A 20,094-nucleotide genomic window follows, 5' to 3' on the forward strand; every position below is an offset into this window, starting at 1 on the left:
AATGCATAAACTGAACATTTTGTAAAAATTTTATACAAATAAATATTGAGTTTCACAGTGGATTCATTCAAGAAAGGACAAGACAGCTGTTCCTATTATATAAGCGTACTATATTTCAGCCTCATACTTTCAAAAATGACATTAATGTTCAACAGTAAATGACAAGTTGACGGGTTGCTCTTCAAACAGAAGATACGATACACATCAAAATCTTCACTCCATCAGGACTTGTGGGGTTTCTGGAGCAATGCCACACCAAGCTTCCCTATCATCAGGAGACTGGAACAAGATAACAGACTTACACAGTGCTGGAAGTTGTATCACCAACAAAACAGGTACTTCCTTTTTTGGTGGTGATACAACTTCCAGCGCTGTATCACCACCAAAAAAGGAAGTATTCAGACCCCTTAAATTTTTTCACATTTTGTTATGTTGCAGCATTAGGCTAAAATTGTTTAAATAAAATTTCCCTTCATCAATCTACACACAATATCCAATAATGACAAAGTGAAACTAAATTTTTGAATTTTCTTTAGCAAATTTACAAAAAGAAAAAACTTAAATACCACATTGACATAAGTATTCAGACACTTTGCATGGCACTTGAAATTTAGCTCAGGTGCCAACCATTTCTCTTGATTTAAAATGTTTCTACCTTGATTGGAGTCCACATGTGTTAAAAGGAACAACCTGTGGTAAATTCAATTGACTGGGCATGATTTGAAAAGGCACACACCTGTCTATATAAGGGTTCACAGCTGACAATGTATGTCAGAGCAAAAACCAAGCCATGAGGAATAAGGGACTGCCTGCAAAGCTCAGAGACAGGCCTGTGTCTGTCAATAGGCTGCAACATAACAAAATGTGAGAAAAGTGAATGGATGTGAATACTTTCTGAATGTGCTATATTTGCTTCCAAAGAGCTAACATCCTGTTAGTCATCCATCATTAAGATCATTGTTACATCACCCAGAATACAGTATGTTCCGCATGCAACATCACTTCAGTCATATGAACAATACCTTGCTCCAGCCATCAAACCAGCTGGCATGAACTTCCTGGATCCATAGAACCTCTTTCCCATTACACCAGTTAGAGCTCCTGATGTAGCTGGAAGACAGCATGTGACATATTGGTGAATGTTGGAAAATGAAGGATGGATTATGACCATCACAAAACACTGACACTCTTATTCAGAAACTCTTTATCCCATTTACACACACACACAGAAAACAAAGTACCAACCGAGGGACACCCAAACATTATTGGGGTCATTGGAGATCTGGTAGGCACCAAAACCTGCAAGGCCCCCGAAGAGCAAACCAGCAGCCAGGGACGGGACGCTGCCTGAAAGAAACAACACACAGCAGGTTAACACCTGCACTTGACATCCACAGCACTGAGGAGTATGTATAAACAGGTGTGTAAATTTTATATAGCAAACAAATATAATTTAAATGGGCAGGGCAAATTTTCATCCAACAAGACTGAGTTTATCATCCTAATTTTACTTAGAAAACTAATAAATATATTTGCCGCCAGAGATTAGGAAAAGCAGGTTTAACTTTAAACTTACACAGCAGTTTCCCATTTAACACAACACATACCTGCTTTCACGTAACCAATAACTCCGCCAGATGCGATTAGGGCTGCGTATCCATATCCTACCCAATCCACAGACATGTTGGACACCTGTCAGGGCCACAGCGTGTGAATGATTGAACTAACACACTTAAGCTACTGCACCGAAACCGCTGAATTCCGACGGCTTCCTGTTGGTCAATCTAATATTACTGACAGAGCATAGAGTGTGTACAAAGTCACAGGCTAAATACCTAAAAGGACTGTCTTAGTGCTGTTATAGAAAAGTAGCTGAGCCAATAGGAGAATCGAGAAATTTTCCCGCTGACACTCAGCAGCACTCGACTGTTTCTGATCAGGAATCGTTACATTGTGGCCCCACAGAGAGTGTGTGTCTGTCTGCTTTAGTAGATAAGATGAACTTCTTTACAGAGCCTTGGCAATGAGCGCCACAAGCATGAACTAGCATCACTATTGTTACAGCACACGCAGGGCTTACATGAAATGTTACAGAATATAAACTGCTGAATCCACTGGAATAATAAAATCAAGGACTATACGTCATTGTTTGTATAAAAGTTAGAGCTTTAGACAACTTAGAATGACAAATATGAAACTCAACACAAATAGAGCTACATACGACCTTGCTCTTGCTGCTTCTCCTCTGTCACTAGGAACGACAGCCTGATCTCCGCCGAGCACAAATGAGTGGTGCACATTTCATACGGCCGGATGCCCGATGGGAAATGTAGGCCCTTGTTCCCGAGAGGCGGAGTTTCTAATCCCAGTCAACACATATTATATTTTATATATATGTACAGACACATACACACACACACACACACAAACACACACACACACACACACACACACACACACACACGTATATATATATATATAGCCCAATACATAATATGTATAATAATACCCCATAGAATATGTATAGGCTATATAGTCTAGCCTATAATTTATTATAGAGTTTTATACGTCTTTATGTTCATCTTTGCTGAGAGAAAATAACAGGAGCAATTGAGAGTAGTAATAGACAGTGTGGTGTAGGCCTGTGCAGCCTAAGATTAATGATGAATGACTGACATACTGACGATTTTTTATATGTAATTTAACACTGTCTCCTCCTAAGACTAACCAGGTGACAGTGTCCCTGAGAAAAGCTTCCCCATCTTTCCCCACAATGTCGTGCGTTATACCACACACCACCACTTGAAAAGAAACATCCAATAATCCTCATTCATGAGGACTGTTGTTGATTCATATTCTCTAATAAAATATTCCGTAGGAGTGGAATAGAGGGGAGCCCTATTTATAAAAAAGGCAGTCTTGCCACCTTATGTGCCAACTTTTGAATGTAAAGAGGCCTCAGTTTACTGAGAACTCCTAGCACAACTTCAAAGACCGGTAACAGGCCTCCGCCACAGAACGGGAATTGGCTTTATTATGTTCGACCACAAGATGGCACTCCAGGATTAGATTATGCTGTGTTTAAACACATACCCCCAACATCCCCAAGCCTTCACTTGATTTGATTTTTTTTCCCCCCTCTTTTCTTTTCTTTTTTTTCTTTTCTTTTCTTTCTTTTCTTTCTTTTTTTTGTCCTCAGTGCCTTCCAAATGTATTTTATTTTACACTCAGATAAATTGTCTGCACAGAAGCAGGACTGGAGCCGTGTTGGGTCATCAGACTGCCATGTAGCCTAAATGTGCAGGTTTAGTCTTAGAAGTGTGTTTAAGGGTCAAGAGGGATAGGTGGATGAGAGTCAACAAGAGGTCTTCACCAAACCCAATATCACAGTCTATTGAAGTTTTGGTGAAATTATAAACATTTCTGACATTTTTCTGAATTCTGACCGTATTTTCGACCATATTTTACATTTCACTTATTTTGAAAATGTGCCTTTTGATCACCTGCTTATTTGCTTGGCATCCTTTTGGCAGTTTCACTCTATGGAGCTGTGCACACATTCCTCGTGTCCTCGCTCTCCTCTCGAAGAAAGATGGCGCTAGAACACAATTTATTTTTTCTCTGAGCAGCAGCGTTTCAAACCTCACTCATCATTCACCAAATTCAACAATTTTTACGAGGCCACATGGGACTCTTGCACCTTGAGAGCCGGTGACGGGATAGTTCGTCAGTAGCCGGGCACATCTAGCGGGAGCCGGTCTGCAGCCAAAAAGATCTTTGTTGCAAATCAAACTGGGAATCTTTTTTAAGATGATATTCCAACTTCTTCTCCATAAATTGGGGCTAAGGAATTAGTGCCATCACCGATCAATATTTGAAAACTACAAGAGATGGAGCAGAGACTGTGAGGAGAAATATTCATTTTTGGCAACGCAAAGGACGCATGTATTACGAGCGAAGATGTGCTTGTGTCTCAGCAATTTTACATTTTTGAATAAGATGCGGACCAACCAGTACCAGAAACAAGCTTCCATCAATAAAAAAAAACTACAATAATAACGACAATAATAATAATAATACATCTGTGTAATTTGTTTAAATGTGAATGGCTGTACAAGGTGTCTGGTGCAACCGTTGCGACGCCTATTAAAGGCAGCTAGCAGTTGTGGGAAGCTGAACGATGCCGGAGGCCCGGTGCCACGGTGGAAGTGGTTGAAACCAAGCCCAAGACAAACAGGCTGGATATTCAAAAAGGACCCGCTCTTGTCTGACACTAACCCACTCTTCGACAGCTCTGCTTTAAAACTTACTCCTCCCTAAGTGCGCAGAGCCCCAAACAATATGTCTGATCCCCCACCACTACCACCTCCCTTTCCTTTTGTCCAGGCCTGGTAGCTGCAGGTACTGTCTGTGCAGTTAAAATGTGTTCACCTTTGAAGTCAAACATGAAGGCTCGTTTTAAACATTAACACCACAAAAATCTATAGATACTGTGTGGAATTATGTATTTAGGGGAAAAGAAACTAAACTAGTATAAAGGAAAATAAAAACGGAAAATAAAAAAAATTGAGAGTATTTTTCTGTAAAAAGTTTGTCCAGTATTCCCAGAGCATGCATGAAATATGTTTAATCTCAATGTCTAAAGTAGTGAGAGAAGCGTTCATCTGCCAGAGACCTGCACCGCAACTCTGTACGCCCCGCTTGCAGCCAGCCTGCATATGAGTCTCCCCTCACAAACTTGAAAGAAGAGAGAAGGGTTTTTTGGACTAAAGCTCAGACCATTATCACCTATGTGAGCGCATGTTGCACTCGTCTGGGTGTGTGCGTGTGTAAGAGACAGAGAGAGGGAAAGCTCATTCGCTCTTGGCCTGAGGGGTCTACGTAAGTATGTATTAGAAATAAACAGTGGATAAATAAATAATGACCCTCACAAAAGCATGGTAGCTTTCTGTGCACAAGTAATGATGTTGGCAGTTAACCTTCAAGTTTTTAACTTGTCACAGTTTCATTTGCAGTGAGATTCCAGTATTTTCTATCAAGAAGAAGGTTAATTGGCGTATAGAATTAACAGATATTTTTATTTTCATGTCAGGTGAAGACAAAACATAACCTACATAATTTAGTATATTTTACTTTGTTTCATGCTCTTTAATTTGCAGATAGTTTCAGCATATTTTCTAAAAAAAAAAGTAATCTTTATTAATTATTTTTAACCAGGAATTAAGTGTGTAAACCCACTTTTCATGTGAACACTTTCACACTTTGCTCACTTTCTATAAACGAAATGAATCTTTAATGTAAATTCACCTCATGCAAAGAAGTCACTCTATAAAATATGGATTTTATGTGGAGAAAGTGTAAATTAACACATAGCCTATAATTAGTGATTTTTATTAGAGGCTGTGGTTAGTACGTGATGTGATTATATCACTTACATCAAGTAATTTATAAGATTTTTAGTTCGTTATTTTATTTTATTTATTTTAATAAAACGTATTTAGTGTAAAGTGGAGATCAAAGTATGACAGACCTATGTCGCACACAGATAAATAGGCCATTTCACTTTTTCCCATATAGTTTCTCCTTTCTCGTCCACACCCGCAGCAGTGCGCATGCGTCACCAGGTGTCCTCGCACCGTTTTTATGGCCAGGTGAGGCGATCCGGTCCAGATAAAAAGTAAGTTTACTTTGGGACCGAAGGCTCAATGAGATAGACACAGCGACGGATCGACTAAAAACAAAGCACCAAAGGCAACAGAAGACAAAGAATGTCAATTATGGGCAAGATGGGGGAATGGCAGGTATGTGCTGCTTACTTTTAAGACAAAGAGACGGCTGTGAAAATCCATGAAGACTGTCAAAGTGTCGACTAGTTGTGGGATGAGGCTGCACAAGCACCGTAAAATCTTTTGTAGTGAGAGGTGGTACAGGTCTTCTGTGTAGACGAGAGGCTTATAGATTGTATCAGTCAGGAGATCATACAAAGCAGTTAGAGATATTTTATTTTGGAACCCCAAATAGTTCATCTCAATGCTCAGCTATGAAAACCTGAGGATGTTGTTCGTGTTGTGAGCTGTAAGGTTTCCTGCGCATTTCAGACAGACTCTAATATACAGGTGTGCTTTCTTATAAATTACAAATAGGTAGAAACGACATGAGAAGGTATAGTTTTTTATCAAAGTAAGGTATTGACGAAACACAGCCCTTATTCAAAATGGTGTCGTTGACTTTGATGTAAAATGTAACTTTTCATAAAGGTACTTCACATATATTCATAGCTGTTCTAAATTCGGATGTCTTAAATTCATAAATTTTACAACATCCCGTAATGGACTTTCTATTCAGTCTTAGTCTTTAAATCGTCTGTGCTTCATTGAAAACCTGGTCTCGCTTTGTAAGGTGTGTGTGTGTGTGTGTGTCTGTGTGTCTGTGTGTCTCTGTGTGTGTGTGTGTGGGGGGGGGGGGGGGGGGGGGGGGGGGGGGGGGGGTTTAAAAGATGACCTGAGATCTTTGCTGCAACAAAAACACACTTCAGTTTCACTCGTTTAAAAAACGATCACAGGCACAGGCACAGGCCACATTTCTAGACAGACAACCCGCGTGCATAGCTGTCATTGACAGCCAGTTTCATCGCTCCATTATCATTAATGACAACTGCTCGTAAAAAGGCACTCCGCCAAAAATGGTAATCCAGGTTTTAAGCGAGAGGGGCCAACGCCTTAAAGATCTGGCGACCTGTCTCCTGACCCACGACCTGCTGGGGTGAGGGCTTGGCCAGCGACAGGGCAGAGCCAGGTTCCCCCCAGCCACTCATTCAAATGAAATAAGGCCATGTTGTTGTGTTAATTATTTACGTTCCCCCAAACTCAGCGCCCTTACATGTAGTCAATGGACCTGTAGAGCCGCTCCGAATGGCTCACCTTTTTAACATAACATTTAAAGAATAGCCTCTCAAGGTCTCCACTCTCAATGGGATTAAAATAACAGTTTGGGAGATAAAAAAAGGTGTGTGGCAGGGTAGTATTTGCATAGTTTTACTGTTTTCACACCAAGCATTGGAAGACTAATCAATAAGACACTTTGTTTTACAAGAACGAGTCAGTGCACTTCAGCCAAAAAGTTTTTTCATGGAACAGACATCTGCTCCCTTTTGCATATAAATTTAACTTTGTCCTTGAAATAGGATTTCAGGAGTCTCGTGTGCTTTTCTTTAAAAAAGACATGCAAAATGATCGTAGAAACCGTCCCAGGTGCATGCAGGTCCCCATGCATGACAATACCTACCCCTCCCCTAAACAACCACACAACCACACACACCTCACTGAACAGTAGAAATAATAAGCATGTGTAGCGTCTTGCTGTTTTAGTTTTTACCTGTGCGCTGTCCATTGGTGTTGTGTGAGCAGATGGGGGGAATCAAACGGCTGTTGATATGCTAATGAGGCCCTGTGCCAGTGTTATTACAGAGCTGCTCCAGCCCTTTACTTCCACCATTAGAGGGAGACCTCAGAGCGCAAGACAGACAGCAGCCCACAGCTTCAATAAAAGTAGTTTTTCTGAGCGGGGAGCACAATTCACTGAGTGAAAACAAGACTAAGGCGATACCTGTACTCAATATCCACCTCAGCAACCCATGAAAATGCTTTGGAAATTAACTGATAACATTAAATATGAAGATTGCGAGGTAAGGGGCTCCTTTTTGATTTGTCTTATTTAATTAATTTTTTTGTTAAAGTTTACTATTATAATTATTTTAGAAAAGCGTTGTATTGTTTTGGTGCAAAGATGTCATTCTTTTGACAGATAGTGAACACATGTAGTTGAACTTTGGGATGAACAGAGCCATGTCTTTTTTAATAATTTCATAGCTTCTTTTTCGTCTATTTATGTCCAGTGAAATGTAATAATAATAATAATAATAATAATAATAATAATAATAATAATAATAATAATAATAATAATAATAACAACAACAATAATGATAATAAAAGCGTTGTCGCAAGGGGCAGCTGTGTTTAATATATTAGTTGCATGAGTAAATTCCTACCAATGATTTATTTATTTTGTCTTTAAATTCACATTAAAAGAAATCTACAAATATTAAATGACACATGGAGTCATTGAAATAATAATTTACCCTTATCATGCATTTAATTAAAATAGATATTTAGACTAAATTGCAGAAGTAATCACTGACACCGTCTGCTTTATTTATGGCTTAAATATGCATGGACATTTACCCTTCACTTTTAACATCCGTGCAGTTTGAGCCATTAGATTTTTGCATGCAGCTTTATGTACATGTATGTGTGGAGTGCATACACTGAGTTATTGTTGTTCTGGGCAAAGACGAAGTTTGGCAGTAATATCAGGGACTTGTTTTGGAGTGGAGAAGCCAGTCAGACGTGTTTTCACCCGCGTCCTGCGAGGATAGGGACAGCCGAGAGTAGGAAAACAAAAGCTGAGCAACTCCGCGCTCACTGGCAATTGTACCAATTTAGTAGTAAATGTTTTTTCCGCTTGTATCGGTGCAAAAAATAAAATAAAACAAAATGTGCAGTGGAAATTCGGTCACAGCCCGGTGTTTCGTAATTTTAAAATGCGTGATTAAGCAGTGAGGGAGTTGGAGCTGTTTCAGCCGCACTTAAAAGTTGGTTAGAGCGTCGGATCCGGGCGGCCCTACATGACCGACTTTGAGAATTAATTTTTCTCCGTGTTTCCGGGTCAAAATTAAAAGTTAGTCGGTTAGTCTCTGAGTTTGGAGTCGAGGAGGAACCGGTGGCTTAATTCGGCGGTGGCAGAGGAGAGAGAGGAGCCCCCATGGAGGACAGCTCGCTGTCGGAGTCTGGGGTGGAAAACAAAGGCATGAGCGGTAGAAATGAGCCGGACGGAATGCCCATAGCGTTGTCTGCTGGATTTTCACCCAGTTCAGAGGTGCACATTGTTCCCTTGCCTGCCTTCTTCTTTCCCTGTCTGTGGTCCACCTCTCGTCATTCCTGTCTTTCTTTCACTTTTGCGCTTTGGCCCTGGGACCCTTTTAAAATGCCCCCCTCCTTCCTCTCTCTCTGATTCGTCAGACGAGAGTGAATATCCCTCTTTTTGTCTCTCTCTCTCTCTCCACTCCCTCCACACTCTCTCACTCCCTCGTTCTCTCTCCCTCCCTCTCTCTCTCTCTCCATCTCTGATTAGATATACTGATTCCTCCTTTCAATGGACGTCATTTAAGCGCAGACTCCTGCCTTGAGTTGCGTCCTCTGCTTCACACCCGATTTCCGACCATTCTTTCCATATTATTAAGTATTCCTGTAATATTAATAGTCATGAATGCGTTCTATTAGGAATCCAAGAGGGAGACGAAGAAGCGGCTATTTTGCTAATATGAGCTCAAGCGAGGGGACGGCAGCAGTTTGATAGAAGCCAGGAGAGCCAGGAGAAAAGAGGGTTTATCCAGAGAAACTTTTCGACCCAAATCCACCAGCACCGCCGAATATCAGCATTTTTAGACCCAGATGAAGGGCAGCGGGGATCTAACCGTTTCTTTCTGATGGATTATCGTCCTGCTACTGTGGCACATATCTGATCGCCGGGGCCATCGTGATCTTGCAGGAGAGAAGTCTTTTCGGAGGCAAAATATTTTTTTGTTTTGCTGGCTATTCCCTTCGCCCACCCCTCCCCAAAACACTCATAGTGTTTTTGAACTGTTTATTCTTTCGTTGAGTCGCACTAAAATCCTTTCAGATGTTAGTGCACAGTTTTTCCGCGATGGTAAGTTGCTGGAACCTCCCCGTGTCAGATATTTTGAGTTTTGTTTGTACATCAGATTTTGTTAGAATATCTTTTTTTCCCGCTGAATAATGTTTTGCAAAGTTTGCATGCTAAAAACCCGTGGGACATTGTGGAAAATTATGAAATAATGCGAGGCATGGTTATTTGTTTGAGGGCATTTCACCTCCGGAATTTCGATGTTTCATTTTACTATTAACGTCTGGCGATTTATTATCTTGTCATTATATTTACAAAAACTTTGTGGACTTGTAGTTGATGTATGGAATAGGTGTATTTTTGTTTAAATTTAATTTAAAAACAGGACTAATTGTAATAATTATTGTTTCCACACTTGGTCTAATTCCTGTCATCCACTCAGGCCATATTTGATAATGCCCCAAGATCAGACCGCAGACCATCCAGCAGTTGAAACAAAGAGGGACATGCACACATTCATACTGTGTCTTTTTAAAATGTGTTCATACTAAAATACATTTTTCTCTGTCCTCCCTTGTCAGGATCGTCACGACGGCACCAGCAATGGGACAGCCAGGCTACCTCAGCTGGGCAGCGTGGGCCAGAGTCCTTACACGAGCGCCCCTCCGCTCTCCCACACACCGAACTCGGACTTCCAGCCCCCGTACTTCCCCCCACCATACCAGCCCATCTACCCGCAGTCTCAGGACCCTTACTCGCACGTCAACGACCCGTACTCCCTCAACTCCCTGCACGCCCAGCCGCAACCGCAGCACCCGGGCTGGCCGGGCCAGAGGCAGGGTCAGGAGAGCGGCCTGCTGCACCAGCACCGCAGTCTGCCTCACCAGCTGTGCCGGGAGTACCGCAGGGAAGTGCTCCTACCGTCCGGCCACGGCATCGAAACGGGACTGTCGGACTCTATCCCTATCCATGGAATACCTCACTCTTTAGAAGACGTTCAGGTAAGACAGCGTTTACCTGGCTTTCTCTTTTTTGTGGGTTTACATAGTTAAAAAATGAAATAAAAGTGTAATAGTGCTGTCAATATTAATATTATGTGCACTTGGGCACCACTACAAATTTTAATTAATATTATTATAATTAATAATAACAACGGGTTGGTGTTAATTTTATTTTCAATTATTACCATTTGTACAAACACCCTGTCTTTTATAATTACTATTCATGTTAATATTATCTAAGCATTAGAAAAACTTTCTTATTATTGCTGTTGTTTAATAGATGACACGCATTCAATCACTTAGGTTCGGGTGGCTCACTGAAGCTCTTATTACGGCCAGTTTTTTTACTACTTGGAAAATTACCACGAAAAATGTTTTCAGTGTTTTTAAGATTCTTTAAAATATAACAGCACCTTTTTGCATGGTTTATCTTATATTAAAAAATAGAGATTTGACAGCAAATCGTTTTAAAATGCCGTTCGTTGCCAGATTCGTGTGGTTTTGTTCAGCATTATAACTCAAAACAAATTAAATGAAATAGATTTTTTTTTAAAGAAACACAATACACCTGTATTTCCATAGGGGTTTCTTTGTGTCTTGGACTTTATTTGATTTCTCAGTTTAAAAAAAGATTAAGCTGGCCGTTTTTTGGCAACAATACAGTGTGATACATTGCATGCCCACTAACAAGAGAATTGAGTTTGGTGGATTGAGTTTAGGTAACAGCTACGATTACTAAGGTTGCATGATAAATACGCGCTAAAAATGTCAATAACCTTCGTTTTTATTGAGAGTATTCTTCCCGTTTTTAATCAGAAACAAACACCAATAATCCTCTAATTAGTTCATAGGCCTTTAATAGGCTCCACTGCCGTAATTACTATCCAATCTAGATTAGAAGTTTCCTTGTGAGTAGAGCCAATATGAGGGCGAAATTAGGTCAGGATTATGGGGCGACATAGAGTCGTTATTTAAGTCTGAGTTTGTGATCATCATCAGTGTAACCCAACTGAAAACACTCATGGACAATAATAACAGGAATGGGCCTCGAGAGCCTCCATGTTGGATGATTGTGTCAGGCTTTGTTCATCCTGAGGTATATTTACTGACACAGGACTGAGGCTGATATTTTTGTGCCTTTGTGCTAAAATTGTCCATTTTTTTGCATTTGTGTCATAGCCTGTTGAGGATCAAGGAATTCACATTCCCGACCAGACTGTAATTAAAAAAGGTAAGCAGTTTCCTCCGAGATATCATGCATGTTTCTGCAAGCTGCACGCCACTAGGTTGCACACACGTGCGAGGTAGCACACGCGCGCGCGCGCGCGCGCGCGCGCACACACACACACACACACACACACACACACACACACACACACACACACACACACACACACACACACACACACACACACCACGCACCATTTCTGCTGGAGAGAACTCGATGCAATGCGGTAACGCCTGACTGATCCTAATATGCAGTAGCCTATTTTTCATTACATGGTTTCCAAGTGCATCAAACTGGCTGCACCTTTTTTCTCGCTGATGGAATTTACCGTCAGCGTTTCAGAGCAGCGTGGAGATGAGTAGAGCTGGTGGGCTTTGTGGGCCCGTGGTATTGATGGTCAAAGATACAGGCCCTATAGACGATCCTGGCACTTTGGTGGTGAAGGCCAATAGCTCCAATCACGCTGCATGGTCAAATCTAAAATGGAAGTTGGTACCGTTGGATGGAGCACATGCCTGGTGTTTTCAGGATGATAGTCTGTCATTTAGAGAAGGAATCAGAATTCGGCCTGGAAAAATCACTGCTTCTTTAATATCTCCGAATGTAATTTAGGTGTACTTTGATGGAGGCTGATGGTTTATACTGCTTCAATATTTTTTACTTGTTTGCTGTCAAAGATTTCTATGATAATGATACAACACGAAGAGGCCTTTTTCATGGTCAAGTTTAAAAGCGTTTTGTCAGGTCAAATTAGAGCTCACTGGATCAGATATGGAGCGACTTTTCTTTCCTTTTTTGTCTTTAATTCCGTCTTTTTTCCATTCTTCCTTTTTCGAGTCTGTCTATCTACGCATCAACATGATAATTGGCTTCTTATATTAGTAATCTCAAGAGTTCGTTTAACTCCTATTGTCTCTATTAGGCTCCCCTGAGCCATTAATGTCACAAGTGATCTATCCAAAGACGCACAGTCCCCTTTGTTACTGCACACCAAAACGGTGTAAAGCCCAGTAGTGCGGAGCCCCCACCCCCTCAGTGTGAAATCACACACGGGCGACGGTGTTTTGCTCGATACCGAAGATACTGTGTGTCAGAATGGGTGGACTTTACCAAATCTTTCGGTTGAGTCAATAGATGGTGAGGCGATCGCAAAAAATAGGCTGTTTAAGAGGAGCGCACAGCTACTAAAGGTTCTGACTGTCTGCTGCTGAGATCTAGATAGAAAAACACTGGCCGGTATTTTTTAGATAAAGAACAGATGAATGGAAATAGTCTGACTTTTTACGTTTATAGCGAGAACTATGCTGCCTCATAGTCCTGATTCTGATGATTCTATGCACACAAACATTATTATGAGACTATTATTATTATTATTATTATTATTATTATTAGATTTTATTTCTTAGGGCTGTATTAGTCGTTTTTACTGCATGTCCTTGTTGCTGAAAGTGTACACGTGGTGCTAAACTCTAAGTCCGGGGCCTAAATCCCCCCTTCTCATTTAGTTAAGGCTCTGCATTGCATGAAATTCACTGAGCACGGTCTCTCTCTCTCACCCCCACCACCCACCTCCCTCCCTCTCTCCATCCCACCATCCCTATCCTCTCTTTCTCCCCCTCCTCCCCTCCACCCACCCTCTCTCTCTCTCTCTCTCCCTGGCTAGGTCCAGTGTCTTTATCCAAGAACAACAATGTTTCCGCCATCCCCGTAAATAAAGACGGTCTTTTCGGAGGAGTGGTAAACCCCAATGAGGTGTTCTGCTCAGTTCCGGGTCGCCTTTCTCTCCTCAGCTCCACATCAAAGTACAAAGTTACGGTGGCTGAGGTGCAGAGACGCCTCTCGCCGCCAGAATGCCTCAACGCCTCTCTGCTGGGCGGGGTGCTGAGGAGGTGAGTCTGAAACTGGAAGGCTGCAAAAATCTCCTCTCTATATGCCTCTGTGTGTGTTTGTGTCTGTGTGCGTGTGTATGAACTCTCTCACTCTACTCCAATCCATTCTCTCTTTGAGCATGCATTGCTCTCTTTCTCTCTTGCTCTCCCCCTCTCTCTCTCCTCTGTACCAAGAATAATTAAAATCGACCAACCATGACACCTAGCTCCTGCATTTAAAGCAGGAGGGGTCTGTTAAATTCCATATTAACTTCCCTGGCGCACTGGATCCCTCTCTCTCGCTCTTCCTCTCTCTCTCTCTCTCTCTCTCTCTCTCTCTCTCTCTCTCTCTCTCTCTAAATTAATGTAGGCCTAGTCTGTTTCAACCTCAGCTCTATAGGCCCAGTGAAGGCATTACACATGAAAACATTGGTCTCTAGTGAACTGTCTACTGAAGTGCTGCAGACACGCAGCCTGCCTGTTAAGTAGGGTTTTATTTATTCATTTTGTACAGTATTTGTCTGCTAGTGAAAAGGCTTGGGCTCTTTTAGTATTAGTTATAGTTTGTATCGGGGATGTAGCTGAGGATAGGGCCCGCCACAATTTGGTCCAGTCACGGTTTCATTAGGGAAAAAGAGCTGAATCACATTCATATGTTTATATAATCTAAATATCAAATATATGCATCATAGAATGTGTATAGTGTGAAAGTGATAGAGCATAGGCCTACTCATTAAAAATATCAGACAATGAAGAAGTGACTTTCTGCTTGTAAACCACATCTATCCCTAAATTCACCACTAAAATATTATATATTTTAGATATTTACATAGCCATACAGCATCTTTATGTCCATTTCAAAGAAAAACTGTTCTTCTTCAAATATTAGCCCACTCAGAGAAAGTTCCCCACATGAGCAACACTACAATGAATTTCTGCTTTGTTTCACTGTCACAGGGCCAAGTCTAAGAACGGAGGAAGATCCTTAAGGGAGAAGCTGGATAAAATCGGCTTGAATCTACCTGCGGGCAGACGTAAGGCAGCCAACGTCACCTTGCTGACGTCACTAGTCGAGGGTAAGTCGGTATCGTAAATCACGTTCCCAGTTTTGTTGCTCGCGCGATATCAGGTGCTTGCAAACTGGGATTTTTTTCTCTCTTCTTTCTCTGTGTTTGAAATCAGCATATGCGCTCATCCGTGTAATGTGGACCGACTTTGCCTCGCAAGTAATAAACCATGAAGGATGTGTGTGTGCGTCTGTGTGTGTGTCTGTGAGTGTGTACGTGGGGAGAGAGAGAGAGAGAGAGAGAGAGAGAGAGAGAGAGAGAGAGAGAGAGAGAGAGAGGATGAGAGAAGAGAGAGACTGGTGCTGGTAATTCTAGTGGCTTTGCAGCATTGGCCTTCGCTTTCAGGAGCACACTTGCAGGTCCGCGACTGGCCTAGTTTATACGCTGGATGAGTTTGTGTTGAAGTCCAGTTAATTATTGAGTGCGGCTTGTTTATTGGGCACCGCTGAGCTGTTTCACCTCACGGATGAGAAGTCGATTGATTTATTAACCCTGCATTGTTTCGAACATTAATACAGCCTGGATATGGCAGCGCAGGGGCTGATTTTTAATGGTGACTTAATTCTTTCGTTAATAGCTTCCCGTGCTTTGGTTTCCAGTAGAGATTTTTGTTGCATGCAAATGGAATGGCGCTGACCTATTGGGAGCTATATGTTTTGGGCCTATTAAAGAATAAATTAGTCAGTTATGGTGCTGAGAAGATGCCTTTTCCCCCGACTGGATAAATCCATTTTGCTTGCAGTTGAACCTTATTATTCAGTGCAGTGGTATTTGGTGTGCCTTGGGTTTCCAAAGGTGAAAGCCCGCGATGGTTCATTGGTCCCTGTTAATCATTATTACAGAGGAGGACCGAATGCAATATTCATTGTGCTTCGTAGAAATTTGGTGCTGTATTTTAATGAGCCTGGAGAAATGTATGAATCTGAGTAATAAGGGGGCTGGTGGCAGAGAGGGTGAAAGCAGTCGGTCATTTAGTGAAGAGACACTGCATTTTCTGAAGAGCTGTCATTCTTTATGGTCCCCTCCATTTTATGGAAACGAGTTTACTGGACTTGAGCTTTGATGCTAATTGGCGCATGCCTTCTTCCAGAGCAGAGGCTTATGGACAGGAAGCCCCGCAGTCAAACTCAACTGCTTCAGGAAATTAAAACCAAAGAGTTAGAAAAAAAAATTCTGCGAGCTCAGACTCAGACCAGTGTCGGACTGACCATCGGAGGCAGCATCAGTGGACCGTCAAAAAAAAAAAGAAGTCGTGAAGTTTTTACCGGCCCATCAGTCTCCTCACCTGTCTGTAGTTCAGGGTGATCTTGAGAGCCTGTTCTGGGATTGATCTCTCAGGCCAATCACAACTAAGTTTCATCCCTCACCTACATGGCCCCCTTCCCCTGCATTTCTTTCCCAATCAAACCTGGACAGAATGAAACCTGCAGTTCTCACAGCTGATCTATGTAAAAAAGGAAAGCAAGATTTAGACATAGCTCTTCAAAATTGCCTCCCCATGCCTCTGTGATCTGCTGGACTTTCAATAACGTGCAGGCATTGGTAATCAATGACATGGTGTTAAGCATGATGCTGCGTCTATATTTCATATCCACTTATTGTTTCTCTTCCATATTAAACCGTTCTCTCAGTGTGGAGGGGAGAGCTTGATGTGTATTGACAGCTCGCAGGGCTGTTTTATTATTATTTCTGGGCTGTTATTGTTCTCATCGTCATTAATGTTGTTAGGGAGGCACAGGTGCCATAACCCTGCTGTCTGAACGCATAAACAGAGTGGACGCTGTGCTCAGATCAGATTAATCATGTGTTAGTCCAAAGCACGGAGTGTGAACTGCTCTGAATCTGATGAAACCATATTTAATAAGCAAACACATTCAATCTCATTTTTTTCTTTCTCAGGCGAAGCGGTACATCTTGCCAGGGATTTTGGTTATGTATGCGAGACTGAGTTTCCAGCCAAGGCAGTAGCTGAATATGTAAACCGTCAGCATTCCGACCCAAACGAACAAGTCCAAAGAAAAAACATGCTATTGGCCACGAAGTAAGTGCTATTATCACATTTCACTGTGTCACATCGAATGCATCCCAGTCTGTGCCAGTGTGTGTCTGTTTATTTGACAGTTTACACACAACACACACACACTCACACACACACACACGTACACACACACACACACACACACACACACACACACACACACACACACACACACACACACACACACACACACACACACACACACGCACGCACGCACGCACACACGCACACACGCAGATAGCTAATTGAAATTGTAGTTTTGTTTTTAACAAATATAATTTTTTAAACGCTATGCCAAATTTGTAATCACGTTAAAATATCTTGTCCACTTTGCTTCATGTCCACATCAGCCTACTAACATTACTGGCTAACCTAAAATTAATTAACACACGTTTTTAGCCTCACACTTTCGAACTGTAGTCTACTTGACATCTCTGTTAATTACGGATTTCATTGAGACGCTTATTTTATTTATACTTAAACGACATATATATATATATATATATATATATACATATATATCAATTATGATTCAACTACTTTTAGCGCAGTTAAATATAGAGGTGCTGGCGTGTTGACTGGGCCTTTTCCCTCATCCACACACACAGCAGCATTTTGTTTGCTCTGATATTTCACTGACACTGACAGATAGCTAGTTCTCGCTACCATTGGTTATTTTTGCTATGCGTTAACTGAAACATGGGAATCCTTACAAGGCATAGAAAAGCAGGGGGGCAGCATTTAATATTAATGATGGGCCGCTATTATCAAACAGCTGTCAGCTATAACCGCTTATTATAGGCTTTTGAGTGTTATTAAGATACCAATATACCATGAAATGAAGAGTAAACAAGCGCTGCAATTTTCTGTACGTTATCAATCTATTTTCCATATACTCACAGGATAGGCTGCTGAATATAGTTAAGAAAGGAAATGTGTCTTTTGAAAGAATAAAAACATGAATTCATTTTTTTTCTGATTATATTTTTGATCTTGGTTGTTAAGTTCAAAGTTTACAATGAAAAAAAATGTTCACCTCATATCAACAAGTCATTTAGACTCATGTTTTCTCTTAAAATTTAATTTTTTAAAATAAAAGTAAAATATCCTGCCACTGATCTGAGAGATTAATTTCCACCTGTTTGTTGCTCCAGGGCATTTTCTTTACCCAAGTTTTAATTTCAAGAATCAAAGAGCCACAGTTTCATTACACTAATGGATGTTTTTAAAATTATTGAAATACGCTGATTTTTAAAGAGGGGGGCTTATCTCACCACAGTAGCTGGTCACTCTTCACTTGCCCACTCCTGCAGGACCCACTGATTTGAAAATGGCAACGTTTGTTGTGTGTCCACTTTGATTTATTTTAATCTGGATATTAAAATTACATGCAGGGGTTTCTGATACTCATTAACACGCTACTCTCTTTGTTTTAGGCAAGTCTGTAAAGAGTTCACAGACCTGCTGTCCCAGGACCGCTCGCCGCTGGGAAACTCACGGCCGCAGCCCATTCTTGAACCGGGAATCCAGAGCTGCTTGACCCACTTCAGTCTAATCTCGCACGGTTTTGGGACCCCGGCACTGTGCGCGGCCATCACGGCTCTGCAGAACTATCTTACCGAGGCTATCAAAGCCATGGACAAAATGTACCTCAACAACAACCCTAACAGTCACTCAGATAACGGCACTAAAGGCGGAGACAAAGACGAGAAACACAGAAAGTGATGTTTCCATCCCGCCTTCAGTGAGGGCCACATCCCAGCGCCCTTCTTCTACACCGACCCACACCCCTGCGACTCGCCCCGGCCCCACTCATCCAATATAAATATTATAAATACCTTATAAATACTATTGATAAAGTTAATCGTGTCACTTCCTGATCTTGCGTGGTTTTACATGTTTTTGTTTTTACATCCCACTTTGGATTCATGAGGAAATGACGCAAGTATTTTCTTCTTCCAACACCTGAACCACATGAAATGTTATTTAAAAAAGAGAAAAGAAAAGAAAAAGGTTGCAGAGGAACAGCTCCAGGGCGAGGAGGAAAAGGTGTACTGCCTCAGCCAGAGGACTTTTTATGTACTCCCCCTTTTTATGAGCTGCAACGAATGGACTGAAATCCAGCGACCCCTCTATATCTCAATTTTACGATTGTGACAAAAACGAAGCGAAAAGAGGATGAATTCTTATCAGTATTGTGAATAATAAACTTGAAAACAAAGAGAAATTCCACAGAGCTCCCTGTCATGACTTCAGTTGTAGACTCTCACTCTCTCTCCAAGCGACCAACTTGAACTTTTTGAATTTCAACACGATTCACGGTTATATAAGGGAATCAGTGTTCATGTATGTATATATTTATTTATGTGTAATTTAATGGGAATTGTAAATATGGTGCGTCTGTTGAAACTTCTTTTTTTATTTATCTGGTGCCTCCTGTTTTAGTGGGTTTGAATATTCGGTTAGTTCTTCATGTGATTTTATGGTTTTTAGAAAACAGAAGTTTGGGGTATTTTTATTTCTCTGGGATATTTCAATTCAGCCCTCTTGTAGCATGTTGAGGCGACATTGAAGCAAGTGAACAAATTTAATAGAAATAAACTTCCATTTCTCTCTCTATATATCATATTTTTCAGTTTTTAATTTGAGACAGAGCATAAGTGAGACCCGGAGGAGAACTGTTTTTTGTGTGTTTCTATTTTCTTTTTTATACAAGCTTTTATGTGTTGTGCCAATCAGAATACGTTTCACCCCTTGTTCTCTCCTTGAAGCACCATAAAAGCAATAAATGGAATATTGTCTTTTTTTAAATGTTGGAAGACATTCAAAAAACATTTTTGGGACCACCTGATATGTTGTAATGTCCGATAATGTCCAAAATTGGAGGCGGTTTTAGCTGTATTGTATAGACATGTGCTGGCAATAGTTCCCATGCCTGTCAATGTATTATAGTCCTTTGTTGCCCTGAAAAAAAATAAATATTTGATACGCTTCATCTCGATTTTTATTCATATCTTTTAATTTTTTATTCACTGCTTGATAGCCTGGGTGCTTTTTCTTTCTGTTTTTTTTTTTTTGTCTTGGTTTTTTTTTCCATTCTGAACGGCTACAGTAATTGAGCTTAAGTCTCCCCTGACGATTGCTCCTTGCAATAAGCAGCTGAACTCATTGTTTCCCTCAAGTATAATAA

At 41.1% G+C, this 20,094-nt stretch overlaps 2 protein-coding genes across 4 annotated transcripts; one reads left to right on the plus strand and one right to left on the minus strand.

Annotated features, from left to right (window-relative positions):
• Positions 1–89: 89 nt before the first annotated feature.
• On the minus strand, positions 90–2,287 carry LOC111237292 (transmembrane protein 14C-like). 2 transcript variants are annotated; one of them, XM_022766335.1, is made up of 5 exons: positions 2,225–2,287; positions 1,608–1,692; positions 1,246–1,347; positions 1,023–1,110; positions 90–279 (listed from the first exon to the last, which is right to left on the minus strand). In XM_022766335.1, exons 2-5 carry the CDS (start codon positions 1,681–1,683, stop codon positions 222–224), a joined length of 324 nt encoding a protein of 107 aa, XP_022622056.1. In that variant the 5' UTR covers positions 1,684–1,692; positions 2,225–2,287; the 3' UTR covers positions 90–221. The 2 variants fall into 2 exon arrangements, with proteins under 2 accessions (XP_022622056.1, XP_022622057.1); XM_022766336.1 differs by having other exon boundaries at positions 2,222–2,243.
• A 3,481-nt stretch (positions 2,288–5,768) lies between these two features.
• Positions 5,769–19,863, plus strand: tfap2a (transcription factor AP-2 alpha). Of its 2 annotated transcripts, none has more exons than XM_022766272.1 (7): positions 5,769–5,801; positions 10,284–10,703; positions 11,883–11,934; positions 13,595–13,820; positions 14,757–14,875; positions 16,766–16,907; positions 18,341–19,863. In XM_022766272.1, the coding sequence occupies exons 1-7, from the start codon at positions 5,769–5,771 to the stop codon at positions 18,627–18,629; spliced, it is 1,281 nt and encodes a 426-aa protein (XP_022621993.1). In that variant the 3' UTR covers positions 18,630–19,863. The 2 variants fall into 2 exon arrangements, with proteins under 2 accessions (XP_022621993.1, XP_022621994.1); XM_022766273.1 differs by lacking the exon at positions 5,769–5,801 and adding an exon at positions 9,241–9,765.
• Positions 19,864–20,094: the final 231 nt, after the last annotated feature.

Source organism: Seriola dumerili, unplaced genomic scaffold (genome assembly GCF_002260705.1).
Source record: "Seriola dumerili isolate Sdu_G_001 unplaced genomic scaffold, Sdu_1.0 BDQW01000822.1, whole genome shotgun sequence".
In the NCBI taxonomy this organism is placed as follows: Eukaryota; Metazoa; Chordata; class Actinopteri; order Carangiformes; family Carangidae; genus Seriola; species Seriola dumerili.

Coding starts and splice junctions, on each gene's coding strand:
- LOC111237292 (XM_022766335.1), bottom strand. CDS start 1,683: ATGTCTGTGGATTGGGTAGGATATGGATACGCAGCCCTAATCGCATCT. Junction 1,348..1,607: donor TATTGGTTACGTGAAAGCAG/GTATGTGTTGTG, acceptor TGTTTCTTTCAG/GCAGCGTCCCGTCCCTGGCT. Junction 280..1,022: donor GGTTTGATGGCTGGAGCAAG/GTATTGTTCATA, acceptor ATCTTGTTCCAG/TCTCCTGATGATAGGGAAGC.
- tfap2a (XM_022766272.1), top strand. CDS start 5,769: ATGTCAATTATGGGCAAGATGGGGGAATGGCAG. Junction 13,821..14,756: donor CTGGGCGGGGTGCTGAGGAG/GTGAGTCTGAAA, acceptor TCACTGTCACAG/GGCCAAGTCTAAGAACGGAG. Junction 14,876..16,765: donor GCTGACGTCACTAGTCGAGG/GTAAGTCGGTAT, acceptor TTTCTTTCTCAG/GCGAAGCGGTACATCTTGCC.